This window comes from Larus michahellis, chromosome W (genome assembly GCF_964199755.1).
Source record: "Larus michahellis chromosome W, bLarMic1.1, whole genome shotgun sequence".
Lineage (NCBI taxonomy): Eukaryota > Metazoa > Chordata > Aves > Charadriiformes > Laridae > Larus > Larus michahellis.
Window position 1 is genome coordinate 10,192,370 of NC_133929.1, and position 14,132 is coordinate 10,206,501.

At 49.8% G+C, this 14,132-nt stretch overlaps 1 protein-coding gene across 1 annotated transcript; it reads right to left on the minus strand.

Annotated features, from left to right (window-relative positions):
- Nucleotides 1-1,690: 1,690 nt before the first annotated feature.
- On the minus strand, nt 1,691-4,102 carry LOC141735658 (adenosine 5'-monophosphoramidase HINT1-like; the record flags this gene model as incomplete). Its single annotated transcript, XM_074568711.1, is given in 4 exon segments — nt 1,691-2,029; nt 2,840-2,944; nt 3,976-4,005; nt 4,007-4,102. Coding segments are annotated over 4 exon segments (396 nt in total), but the record flags the coding sequence as incomplete, so codon positions are not given.
- Between the last annotated feature and the right edge of the window lie 10,030 nt (nt 4,103-14,132).

Sequence of the window (14,132 nt, forward strand, 5' to 3'; positions counted from 1 at the left end):
GAAGCCAAAACCTCGCGTATGGCACCAGCTACGCAGCCAGGCATTCACCTGTTCAATTCGTCTCCTCCTTCCTGGACCCCTCCCTCTGACTGGGAGGAGAGAGGAGACCACCACCTGTGCTCCTGATCCTTTTAACATTGCTCCGAGGGACATAAAGTCTCTTTGGAGGGTTCTAAGTTGCCTCGTCAGACCCTACGCGGAATAGTAGGAGCGCATGATAACCTGCAGGGATCACCAGGCTCGGCAGCCTCTCGGCGACGCCACGGATGCGAGCCCCTGGTAGGCAGCAGACTTCGAGAGAAATCGCCTGGACGGCAAACGGGTGCGTCGGTGCCTCTCAGTAGGGGATCTCCAATTGCTAACACCTTACGTGCTTTTCTGGTGGCACTGGTTCTGATGCGGGCGGGAGGTTGGGTCAGCTTTGCGTGGTTGGCTTGGCCAAGTTAACCAAGCTCACACCCACCTCCTTATAGCTGTTCCTGGGTTTCCAACACGCGCACACAAAGAGCATCCAACAGGCTCCGCACATTTTCATCCCTTCGCACGCAGGAGTTCCGGTGCCTTGTCTCTTTCATTACCAAGTGAGAACAAAGGGAGACTAGAGCCCTCTGCTCACAAGAGCCTCTTATTGCTCAGAAAGAAGGCTTTTTCTCTTGAAATTTCCCCCCCTCGAAGCAACTGGATCCCCAGCGATTTCCCGACTTTCCTGTCTCCAAAACGTCCTGTCTCCAAAACCCCAGTCACTATCGTTCCTTAAAGCACCAACCCCCTTCAACACTTCTACATGGAGGAATCTGCCCTTTAGGCTTTGTGATGGATTGACCTCGGCCGGCTGTCAGGGGCCCGCCCAGCCGCTCTCTCACTGCCCCTCCTCAACAGGACAGGGGGAGAAAATAGGATGAAAAAGTTCCTTCAGGAAACATCCACCGGCCGGACCCACAGGCAGCAGGGAAATACCTGCCCCGGACAGCGCTTTGCCCTTTCTTCAATAGGTTTTCCCAGGGGCGCCCCCGGCTTCGCTGAGCCGCTCAGCTTTGGCCTGCGGCAAGTCCAGTGCCTAGCTGGCTGGCACCAGCTGCGTCCAGCACAGGGCAGACCCTGGCCTCTTCTCACACAGGCTACCCCCGCAGGCCGCACCTGGAGCGCCGTGTCCAGTTCTGGTCCCCACAATTCAAAAAAGAGACGCAGACCGACTGGGGAAGGTCCCAAGGAGGGCCGCAAAGATGACCAAAGGGCTGGAGAACCTGCCCTAGGAGGAAAGGCTGAAGGAGTTGGGTCTCTTCTCCCTTGCAGAAGAGAAGGCTCGCGGGGGAGGGAACCTCATCGCAGTCTGCCAGTACTTAAAGGGCGGCTACAAAGAAGAGGACGGAGGCTTTCCCACAAAAGCACCCTTGTATGGCATGCCTGTAGCGTCGCATACAGTATTTTCTAAAGGTGTTGCAGCAGCAGCCGCCTACACTGGCTTTACGTACATTTGCGTACCGCTTCCAAAGAGCCAAGAGTCTGCTTCCTACAGGACGCAGGAGACTGCTAAGCCGTCCCAGCGTCACGCTTCAAATGACTGGCCAAATCACTATCTATCTATAGAACACTGTTAACAGACCGACACAGTCCACGTACTTACACTCCGGGGAGACGCCGTTTTAACTTGCGGAACTATTTCCCTCAGTAAGACGCACAAGACGGAGGTGAGATCCCCATGCTAAATCTTTATTGTGCAACTGCTGCTCACAGCTTTTATTACCTTCCACAGACACGCGGCACAAAACATTCGACATCAACAGTGCCTAGATCGACGGGCAACAGACGAAATCCATTCAGCGGCGATTTGTACACGTGCAGCAACTCTTGCGGTGCAAAAATCTCAGCCAGGCGGCCAGCCCAACCGATGGCCACCCAGAATACGTAGATGTACGTGACAGACAGGCTGCCCACCCTCGGGCCCTTCATCCGCAACCATCCGGAATCCATCGGTCAGGCCCAGGTGAGCAGCACGCTGCTTGCCAACAATCATTAAATGCCCAAGAAGCTGGAGAAGGAAGTACAAAACCATAAATAAGTAAAATAAAAAGCCACACACAAGAAGGGGAGAGGGCAGGGAGGGGAGGAATGAGAGCAGAGAAGCACCCAGAGAAACCAGTTAGCCAACTCCTAGCAATTCAACCACTGCGCTTCAAATTACTGTCTGTCCGCCTGCAACCGGCATTTCCCGAGCAAAGCTGCAAAGACCGATTACGCACACTGTAGGGGGGGGGAAGAAAGAGGGCTACGCAATTGTTTTCAAGCTAGACAGTAACGGACTACAAAACAGCCACAGAAGCTAAGTTTGTCTCCGGGTTAAAGCCCCCCGTTATCTCTTCAGGCAACATACGCAACTCGGGTGGAAAATAAGCTTCAGGCTGCCTTTTGCGTGGGTTTACAAAGTCTCTGAACTTGACTTTTATAGCCAAAAGCGAAGCATCCAGCACCTCTCGACCAGCTTTGCCCTTCCTCACCCCCGACCTGCCAAAAACCCCAAGCCCTCTTCTCCGTATTAGAAGAAGTACTACTCCTCCTCTTGCTCTAAACCGTGACAGTAGGCATCACCCTGCGCTCCAAAACAACACTGCATTTTGCACCAGGAGTACGTACCCAGGGATGAGCATTGCTTTATATCGCTACTTTCGGTCAAAAAGCTCAGCTCCATTACAAGCCAGAGAGAAAAGATTATAGCGCCAGAAAACCCAAACCAGCCTACCGTGCCCTATCAAGGGGAAAAGGGGGGATGGGAAAGAGTCTACTAAATTAGGAACTAACGACAGGTACAGTTTAGCGTACAGAAAGCTTCCACAGTACTTACACATTCACCAGGATCTTCTGCTTCGCATAACCTCATAATTGCCTCCTTAGGCATGGCTAGGAAAAGCGTCGGAGCTTGGGGTGAAAGATCACGGAACGCAAGGCGCTGGAGGAAGAGTAAACAGTTAAAACGTCATTGGCTTCAGAGAAAGGTAATAATAGCTTAAGCAAATCAATATGCCCCACTGAACTCCTACAGAAGCAGACTACCGGATACCCCAAACGCAAGCCGAAACGTTGATTTTTCTTACGCGATATTAATGCTTTCTGTACAAAAAAATACAACGTCTTTACAGAGCCCCCTCCAGAAGTGGGATTCAGCATGCAAGGTGATGGGGGCAAGGAGGCGGGCCAGTACTTCAGACTAGCGACCTCCAGTACGTTTTAATTCGGGTCGATCGTTTCCTAAGGATGACGAGTTTCTGGATTTACTTTTTTGGTAAAGAAAAATAAGAAAAGCTGTAACAATCCAGTTTGGGGGCGCAGAACCAAAGCCTAGCACAGCAGAGCTGTGAAATCTCTACAGTGCTATTAGGAGGCACATCAAGACCTGCGTTTCTCCTACGCAGAACTAACTCATTACGGTCACCACTCAGACGTTCACCGTTTACATACATACGCCTGGAATCCCCGAGGAGACTGACTGCGTGCGCTTAATCTAAGGTTTCAAGACTGTCGTCCTACACGAGGTAGGACCACTCGCATCCCTCGGCAGCAAACTTTGCACGACTTGCAGTGCCAAAGGGATATCACGCGGCAAACGTCTGCGGCTGCCACCAAGTGCCTTACCGTCAGAGGCCCTCCTCTACGCACGCGCGCACGCGACACGGCGGGGCTGGGAACCGAGGCGAGCCGGCCAGCACCAGCAACCCAGTACGCGCCGCGGCAGCCGGGGGCGGGGGGGCCGCACCGAAGAAGCGCGATGTTATAGGGATCGCGCAGTAGAGAGCGCCACAACCCAGAGAGGCCCCGTCCCTCCACCGCCCGCCCGCCCGCCCGCAGCAAGGCCGCCACCCGCCCTGCCGCACTCCCGGGCACCGCGCAACGGGTCCTCGGCTCAGGGTGCCTGCGAGCGCGGGGGGAGGGGGGGACGGGGGGAGGGAGGAGGAACCGCGCTCAGAGCAAAGCCGCGGCTACCTCCTCGTCCTCGTAGGCGACGTTGGCGGGGAAGCGCCTTGCCGATGATCTTCCCGAAAACACTGCGGGTGGCGGCGGCACCAGGCCGGGCGGCCCGCGCCCCAATAAGCTCGTCGGCCACGACAACGCCCCTTGTCGCCCCCGCGCTTCCTCCACTCGGCCAGGCCCTCCGCGGCGCCCATTGGGCCGCCAGATGGCCGCCGGCCGATCCCGCGTCTCGATTGGCTGTCTCGTCTGTCGTTTTCGCTTGTCCCCGGCCCCCCGGCGGGTCCGCCCTCGTCGACCTGGTGCTTAGCGGGGCTCAGGAAGTTTGCGTGCCCTGGGGGCGCGGAGGGATCCGACCTGGGGGCGGAGGGAGAAGACGTTGGGCCAGTCCGCGGAGGGATCCGTGCCGTGTAGTGCTGCGACCCTGTGGGCGGGCGACGAGGTCTCAGAAGAGGCTGTTGTAGCTACAAGTACTATTGACTGTTATTTATTACCGCGTCAACTCCACCCCAAACGTGCTTGTGGCTTTTTGGTGCTGCTCCCTCCAGTCAAAGGACTGCTTTTGCCAGGGCAGGGCAGGCCTTAACTTTTCAGAACACTCCCCAGAACCGACAGAAGTTGCTCTCAATTGTTCCCTGCAAGCCCCGCTTGGATTGCAGACGTTTCTAAGCTGCGCGCCTCCTGGGAGAAAATACAATACAAAGCGTGTCTTCAGCACTGGTGGCTCGAGGGCTGTGGGTGTGGGTGTGTGTGGGGGGGCGCAGATCGAGATAGGATTTGCGCTAAGCTGGGTAGGAGGCTCGTAGAAAAACAGGCAGTGCCCCCAAAGCTGCCCAAGGGTGGTCTCTGGTGCCCTGCACCCCCGGGGATAGTGAGCAATTTGATTGGTCTACACAACTGTATTGTAACATGTATAAACCCTGCTTTCCTCTGTAGCGGGCTAAGGATATCCTTAGCCGCCTTTGCGGCAAGGGCACGTTGTCGGCTCACGTTCAACTTGATGTCCACCAGGAGCCCCCCACGTCAGCAAAGCTGCTCTCCAGCCAGTCGGCCTCCAGCATCTACTGGTGCATGGGGTTGTTCCTCCCCAGTGCAGGACTTGCGTATGTTCAGGTTCCTCAGGTGGTCTCGAACCGGATCCTTTCCTACGATGGGAGGGACTTTGTTCCCCCAGTCCCTGCCTTGAGGTTCAGGGACTTGGGAGATGCGGGAACAGTGATTGCCGGCGACAACGGAGGAGAAAAATCCTTGAGTGCCTCGGCCTTCTCCATGTCGGTTGGCGCTAGCTCTCCTGTCTTACCTATCGGAGGGGGGTGGGGGTGGTGTGCGTTTTCTTTAGTCTTCCTTTTCTGACCAACGCACCTGTAGAAGCCCTTCTTATGATTCTTCTTCACATCCCTTGCCAAATTCAGCTCCAGCTGTGCCTTAGCTTTCCCGACCCCATCCCTATATTCTTCCCAGGATGCGTGTCTCTGCTTCCACCGCCTACGCATTTCCTCCTTGCGCTTCAGCTCGACCAGAAGGTCCTTACTCAGCCATGCTGGGCTCCTGCCTTCCTTGCCTGATTTCATAGAATCGTCTAGGTCGGAAGGGACCTTTAAGATCATCGAGTCCAACCATTAACCTAACGCTGCCAAAACCACCACCAAACCACGTCCCTAAGCGCCGCGTCTACCCGTCTTTTAAATACCTCCAGGGATGGTGATTCAACCACTTCCCTGGGCAGCCTGGTCCAACGTTCGATAACCCTTTCCGCGAAGAAATTTTTCCTAATATCCGTCCTAAACCTCCCCTGGTGCAACTCGAGGCCATTTCCTCTCGTCCTATCGCCTGTTACTTGGGAGAAGAGACCAACCCCCGCCTCGCTACAACCTCCTTTCCGGTAGTTGTAGAGAGCGATAAGGTCTCCCCTCAGCCTCCTTTACTCCAGGCTAAGCCACCCCAGTTCCCTCAGCCGCTCCTCATAAGCCTTGTGCTCCAGACCCCTCACCAGCTCCGTTGCCCTTCTCCGGACACGCTCCAGCACCTCCATGTCTTTCTTGTAGTGAGAGGCCCAAAACTGAACACAGTATTTGAGGTGCGGCCTCAGCGGTGCTGAGTACAGGGGGACAGTCGCTTCCCCAGTCCTGCTCGCCACGCTATTCCTGATACAGGCCAGGATGCTGTTGGCCGCCTTGGCCACCTGGGCACACTGCTGGCTCACATTCAGACGGCTGTCTACCAATACCCCCAGGCTCTTTTCTGCCGGGCAGCTTTCCAGCCACTCTTCCCCAAGCCTGTAGCGTTGCACGGGGTTGTTGTGACCCAAGTGCAGGACCCGGCACTTGGCCTTGTTGAACCTCATACCATCGGCCTCGGCCCATCGATCCAGCCTGTCCAGATCCCTCTGTAGAGCCATCCTACCCTCAAGCAGATCGACGCTCCCGCCCAACTTGGTGTCGGCTGCAAACTTACTGAGTGAGGGTGCACTCGATCCCCTCGTCCAGGTCGTTGAGAAAGATATTAAACAGAACCGGCCCCAGTACTGAGCCCTGGGGAACACCACTTGTGACCGGCCGCCAACTGGATTTAACTCCGTTCACCACAACTCTCTGGGCCCGGCCCTCCAGCCAGTTCTTTACCCAGCAAAGAGTACGCCTGTCCAAGCCATGAGCAGCCAGTTTCTCCAGGAGAACGCTGTGGGAAACGGTGTCAAAGGCTTTACTAAAGTCTAGGTAGACGAATTTCTATTTTCCCATTTCTTACGCGTGGGAATCGAGAGCTCTTGTGCTCGAAGAAAAAACGTCCTGAAAGAGCTGCCAGCTCCCTTCTGCTCCTTCTGCACAGGGGCTTCCAACTCCTCCTGTTTGTTACCTGTGCTGCGCGCAGTGGTATAGAGGCACTTCAGTTGGGCTGCCGACCGTGTCGCCTTTCTGGAGGATCAAGCCCCAAGTCCTTTGCGGCATTTCTCAGGGGTTCCCCTGTTGGTTCCTAACGCATCAGCAGCCCCTGGCTCTTCTCTGTTGCTCAGAACTCCATCCCCTTCCCCCGCTGAGCCTAGTTTAAAGCCCTCCTTGTAAGTCCGGCCAGCTTGTTGGCAAAGACCCTCTTGCCCCGCTTGGTCAGGCGAATCCCATCAGCTCCCAACAGACCCGGCTTCTCAAAGGTACACCCGTGATCACAGAAGCCAAAACCTCGCGTATGGCACCAGCTACGCAGCCAGGCATTCACCTGTTCAATTCGTCTCCTCCTTCCTGGACCCCTCCCTCTGACTGGGAGGAGAGAGGAGACCACCACCTGTGCTCCTGATCCTTTTAACATTGCTCCGAGGGACATAAAGTCTCTTTGGAGGGTTCTAAGTTGCCTCGTCAGACCCTACGCGGAATAGTAGGAGCGCATGATAATCTGCAGGGATCACCAGGCTCGGCAGCCTCTCGGCGACGCCACGGATGCGAGCCCCTGGTAGGCAGCAGACTTCTCGAGAGAAATCGCCTGGACGGCAAACGGGTGCGTCGGTGCCTCTCAGTAGGGGATCTCCAATTGCTAACACCTTACGTGCTTTTCTGGTGGCACTGGTTCTGATGCGGGCGGGAGGTTGGGTCAGCTTTGCGTGGTTGGCTTGGCCAAGTTAACCAAGCTCACACCCACCTCCTTATAGCTGTTCCTGGGTTTCCAACACGCGCACACAAAGAGCATCCAACAGGCTCCGCACATTTTCATCCCTTCGCACGCAGGAGTTCCGGTGCCTTGTCTCTTTCATTACCAAGTGAGAACAAAGGGAGACTAGAGCCCTCTGCTCACAAGAGCCTCTTATTGCTCAGAAAGAAGGCTTTTTCTCTTGAAATTTCCCCCCCTCGAAGCAACTGGATCCCCAGCGATTTCCCGACTTTCCTGTCTCCAAAACGTCCTGTCTCCAAAACCCCAGTCACTATCGTTCCTTAAAGCACCAACCCCCTTCAACACTTCTACATGGAGGAATCTGCCCTTTAGGCTTTGTGATGGATTGACCTCGGCCGGCTGTCAGGGGCCCGCCCAGCCGCTCTCTCACTGCCCCTCCTCAACAGGACAGGGGGAGAAAATAGGATGAAAAAGTTCCTTCAGGAAACATCCACCGGCCGGACCCACAGGCAGCAGGGAAATACCTGCCCCGGACAGCGCTTTGCCCTTTCTTCAATAGGTTTTCCCAGGGGCGCCCCCGGCTTCGCTGAGCCGCTCAGCTTTGGCCTGCGGCAAGTCCAGTGCCTAGCTGGCTGGCACCAGCTGCGTCCAGCACAGGGCAGACCCTGGCCTCTTCTCACACAGGCTACCCCCGCAGGCCGCACCTGGAGCGCCGTGTCCAGTTCTGGTCCCCACAATTCAAAAAAGAGACGCAGACCGACTGGGGAAGGTCCCAAGGAGGGCCGCAAAGATGACCAAAGGGCTGGAGAACCTGCCCTAGGAGGAAAGGCTGAAGGAGTTGGGTCTCTTCTCCCTTGCAGAAGAGAAGGCTCGCGGGGGAGGGAACCTCATCGCAGTCTGCCAGTACTTAAAGGGCGGCTACAAAGAAGAGGACGGAGGCTTTCCCACAAAAGCACCCTTGTATGGCATGCCTGTAGCGTCGCATACAGTATTTTCTAAAGGTGTTGCAGCAGCAGCCGCCTACACTGGCTTTACGTACATTTGCGTACCGCTTCCAAAGAGCCAAGAGTCTGCTTCCTACAGGACGCAGGAGACTGCTAAGCCGTCCCAGCGTCACGCTTCAAATGACTGGCCAAATCACTATCTATCTATAGAACACTGTTAACAGACCGACACAGTCCACGTACTTACACTCCGGGGAGACGCCGTTTTAACTTGCGGAACTATTTCCCTCAGTAAGACGCACAAGACGGAGGTGAGATCCCCATGCTAAATCTTTATTGTGCAACTGCTGCTCACAGCTTTTATTACCTTCCACAGACACGCGGCACAAAACATTCGACATCAACAGTGCCTAGATCGACGGGCAACAGACGAAATCCATTCAGCGGCGATTTGTACACGTGCAGCAGCTCTTGCGGTGCAAAAATCTCAGCCAGGCGGCCAGCCCAACTGACGGCCACCCAGAATACGTGTTTGTGATAAATGATTTAATCGCAAACAGGATTCCAATTAGAATTTATAATTTATTAAAGGAATAAAGGCAAGCAAACAGCGCTGGGTGTGCCGGGAGTCTCTGCCCAACCAAGACACACACCTTACAGACCCCATTTTTGGTTTATATCTCCTATACTAATACATATTCATAACTGTCTCTAAAATGGTTGGCCCTTGCCAAAAATGGGTGTATCCCCCCTCTTACAGGTCACTATGCAGATAACAACAGGACCGGTTTAAGTTGGTATTCTAGAATGTTCGCCAGGTGGCTCCTGCAAAACACAGACACGATAGACACACCGTCTCGTCTGCGGCCATACAGACAAAACAATCAAAGGTCACACTTCACCCTGTGGCCCTAACACTGTTCCACACTGACACGAATCAGTTAAGCACATTTCACAATCCCCCATTTTCTTTTTCTACAGCATTGATTCGTGTTTTTGTTTCCAACCGAGTTAATACTTGCCGAATTGGTATTAGTTTCGAATCTTCTTTTGTCTTTAGTATCATCAGGGAAAGAGTTTTCTCTTTCCCTGGTTCTGAATCAACAGGTACTGTAGCTATCTGCATTCCTTGTATAACTGAGTGTATTAGTCTAATAAAACAAGGTATAAAACATGGAATTATTAACAATCCTGCAAATGCCCCCAATATAACAATCCCGATTTTAGTAAGCCAATCACCTCCCGTAAAGTTTTCCCAGAATCCTTCTAGGTCGACTCCAGTCCAAGTCTGAACTGGGACATGTGCAATTTTCTTCATTTCTTTTACAAGTTCATTTACAGCTTCCCCTTCATCATCAATTTCTAAACAACAATTACTAAGGTTAAACTTCCCACAAACACCTCCCTCTTGTGCTAGCAAATAATCCAGGGCTAAGCGATTTTGATACAAAGCAGTTCTCATCTTGGTATTTTGTCTCGCAATTCGTCCAAGGGCATCTCCAGTTGTATTTACAATTATTTCTAATACAGCTTGTAATCTAATTATTCTATTTAGCATATATATTGGAGTTCTATAGCCCCAGGATCCATCTTCTGCCCATGTGGCTGGACCATAGTAGGCAATGACTCTTTCGGGAGGCCAATCTTTATCTTTCCAATGTCCAATTTGTAGACTCCGTTTATAGTGCCTTTTTCTTAATTCACCAGCTTCAGCATACACTTGGACTCCCAATCGCTCTCCTCGATTTATAGGTAACAGGAAAAAACTGGGCCTTATAATTCCCAATACACAGGATCCCGTCCAATTTTGTGGCAAAAACGCATAAGCTAGTTTACCACAAATCCAATAATGTCCTTCAGGAGTGGGCCATCCATTTGGTATGTTTGTTCCATTGGTCCAATTTTTAAATTGATCACTCATTTCCCATGGACTCCCCCACTTATCCCATTTATTCTGAGTTTCGTTCCATAGGTAACCTCCTTCACACTCTAGATTACCTACTTGTTTTCCATTCTCTTTTAAATTTTGCCAACAACTCCTTCCAATTATACTCGTTTGAAGTACCCACTGTTGTTTCCTGTTACCCTTTCCCATTGCTTTCCATATTTGAGGATTACTAATGTTGCTCTCCATGGCCTCCCATGGCCATCGTTCACCTTGGTTTGTTCCACCACAAACATAACAATTAGTTACATTTAATGACTTAGCAATGTTTTCAGCAAGATTTACAAATAGATTTTTAGCAACTGTGGGAATTTCATATTCCACTCCTGTTTCTATTTCATGATAAAATGAGTTAAATAGTAGTCTGTGCTGTACCGATTCCCTTATTCTTTCTTTTATTTCGATATTAATAATTACACCTGGATCTTCTCCAGGTCCATATATCTTAAGTCCAATTTTATTTACTTTCTTTTGCTTCCAAATTTCTAAATTTATTAGGGTTAAATTTATTAGATTGCAGGTACGGGTTGTACAATTACTATCTGTTTGTATCTTTGTGATTGAAGCTTGTAAATTCCCACACTGTCTATCATATCCCCAGCCTGCAGTGTCCCAACATACACAAGACCACCCTCTTCTTCCACACAGGTGTGCTGATTGATATCTCACTGTTTGACTAGGTGTATAATCAGGATTTATGTCACATTGGTGTCCCCCTGGGCAAATATATTTTGGTTGATTACTATAGTACCGTCTCCACTCTAAACTCCCGCAATTAGTGTCTAGATCATCATCTATAATGTCGCACGCATCAAAAATTACCGACACCGATGTACTTAAATTGGTTATAACCTCACTTGTTCCTATTAGTCTTCCTACTTCCGAATTTGTCTTCATTTCTACCCAATATTGATAGGGGAGTTCCTTTGGATCATAGCACACAATCCTCTCTTCGTCTTTGCATAAAGTATATTGGGTTAGATTATAAATGCAGCTTCCTATTTTCTGGCCTTTACAGTCATAAATAGTATGATAAACCAAAGTCTGGGAACTTACCCGTCCCCTCCTAGTAGTTACTACGCACTGGCTGCAGTTGTTTGCCATAACCAGAGTCAAGGAGCTTACCCCAAATAGGACCAGAAGAGGTCCGGTCAGGGCCATAGTGATCGGCGGTCACAGCCCGAAGGGGTTGCAGCCCTTGGCAGACCTTTCAAGCCGCACCACTCGTTCCCCTCCGGTCTTGCCCTCTTCCTTAATCTTTTAAGGGGTAACCTTTAATCAAGAAACACTCTTTGATTAAATTGACAACAATAAAGCCTAACCCATGGTAGGTTATATAGGGGAGTGGTGGCCCCACAGCGAATGCACAAAAATTCTAAACTGTTTCCTAGATCCTTGACTTCTTTTTTGGAAAATGATATATTTTAAAACATGTAGAACACTTTGCCCTTAAAAATAAACAACACCGTTTACACAATGGACTAAATTACCTTTCCTAATAGGTATTTATCCCTGTCCACTAATTCTACAGGAGTAGTTACAATGAAATTCCCACAGCAACTTAGCTTATGCTTCTTGATGAAGGTCTCTTTAAGTTTGTCTGATGGTTAGCTTGGCTTCTCCGGGCTCAGATGTGACTCTCCACTCCTTCACTGGACCTTTCACTCGCGACACATGTGTCCATCCTTTTTCAGCAGTTCTCACAGCCGTTTCTGTAGTTAATAAAACAAGAAAAGGCCCTTCCCAGAGGGGAGATAGGGTTTCTTCTTTCCATGTTTTTATCAGAACCTTATCTCCCGGTTTTAATTGATGAATTGCAAATCCTAATGGTGGTGTTTGAGCCATCATCCCAATCTCTCGTAGTTCTTTTAACCTTTTTCCAATGGTTATTATATATTTTTGGATACTATAATCTTCAACTACATTATTCCCCAGGGGCATCCCTTGGGAGTAAGGCATTCCATATAACATTTCATATGGCGATAATCCAGTCTCACTGTGTGGCTTAGTTCTTATGTTTAATAGTGCCAATGGTAGGCATTTCGTCCAGGACATCTGTGTCTCAATCATTAATTTAGCCAATTGCTGTTTTATTGTTTGATTCATTCTTTCTACTTTCCCTGAGCTTTGTGGGTGCCACGGAGTGTGGTATTCCCATTGAATACCTAATGATTGACATAATAATTTTATTATTTTAGAAGTAAAATGTGTGCCCTGATCAGAATCAATATACTGGATTATCCCATATCTAGGTATTAAGTGTTCTAATAAGATTTTTACTACCATCTGTGCCGTAGCTCGTGCTACAGGGTAAGCTTCTACCCATTGTGTTAAATGATCTACTATTACTAGTAAATATTTTATTCTCCCTACCTTAGGCAATTCAGTAAAATCGACTTGTATTCTTTCAAAAGGTCTATAAGCTGTTTTCCTTCCTCCCGTGGCTGCTTGTCGAAACACTTCCTTGTTTACTTTTTGACAAGTTAAACATCCTCGCGTGATTTGCTTTGCTATTTCAAAAATCCCAATACAGCCAAATTGTTTAAGGAAATGATCACTTATCGCCTTTGTACCCCAATGTGTTTGTGTGTGTAATCGTTCTAACATTTGCCTGGCATAAGCTTTTGGCAACATCTCTCGCCCGTCGGGCAGCATCCATTTTCCCTGTTCTAACTTAGCTCCTATTTTCTCTAATTTTGCCTGTTCCTCAGGGGTAAATTTCTTCTCTTTCTCCTCTAGTTCTTTTTCACTAATGTCTCCTTGTACTTGTACTACATTAATTTTAGCGACCTGAGTCCTCAGGGCTGCTTCCTGGGCCTCTCTATCGGCTAGGTTATTCCCTCTGGTTCGATAATCTAATCCCTTTTGGTGTCCTCTCACATGTACCACTGCTATCTCCTTTGGTTTTCTTAACGCCTTTAAAATTTTCACTATTAGTTCTTGATGTATTAGATTCCTTCCTTGGGTATTAATTAAACCTCTTTCCTCCCAAATTTTTCCAAAAGTGTGAACTACTCCATACGCATATTTAGAATCCGTAAATATGGTCCCGCTTTTTCCTTGTAATAATTCCAGGGCTCTACAAAGGGCATACAGCTCACAAGCTTGAGCTGACCATGATGGACTCAGAGGTCCTGATTCTATAAGTTCTAAATTTTTATTAATTATGGCATATCCTGATTTTCTCCTCCCTTCCACCACACGGGAGGAGCCATCTACAAATAACACTTCTGCATTTTCTAACTCAGTATCTCTTAAGTCTGGCCTCACCTTAGTCTGGGTCTCAATTACCTCTAAACAATTATGTTGTACTTCCTTTGATGGCTCTCCAAACAAAAACTGTGCTGGACTCTGAGCAGAAGTCACCCTCAGTTCTAAATCGGGGGAGTCTATTAATATTGCTTCATATTCCAAGATCCGGCTGTCCGTTAACCATTTTTCTGCCTTTTGTTGTAAAACACTCCTGACATTGTGTGGGGTATACACTTTTAAAGGAGCACTAAAGGTAATTTTCCGAACTTCCTCTATTAATAATGCGGTAGCTACCAAAGCTTGGAGACAAGCAGGCCATCCTCTACTTACTGGATCAAGTAATTTAGAACAGTACCCCACAGGTTTTTTTATTCCTGCCCAGTCTTGAGTAAGAACTCCATATGCTGTCTGATTTGATGTATTCACAAAAAGAT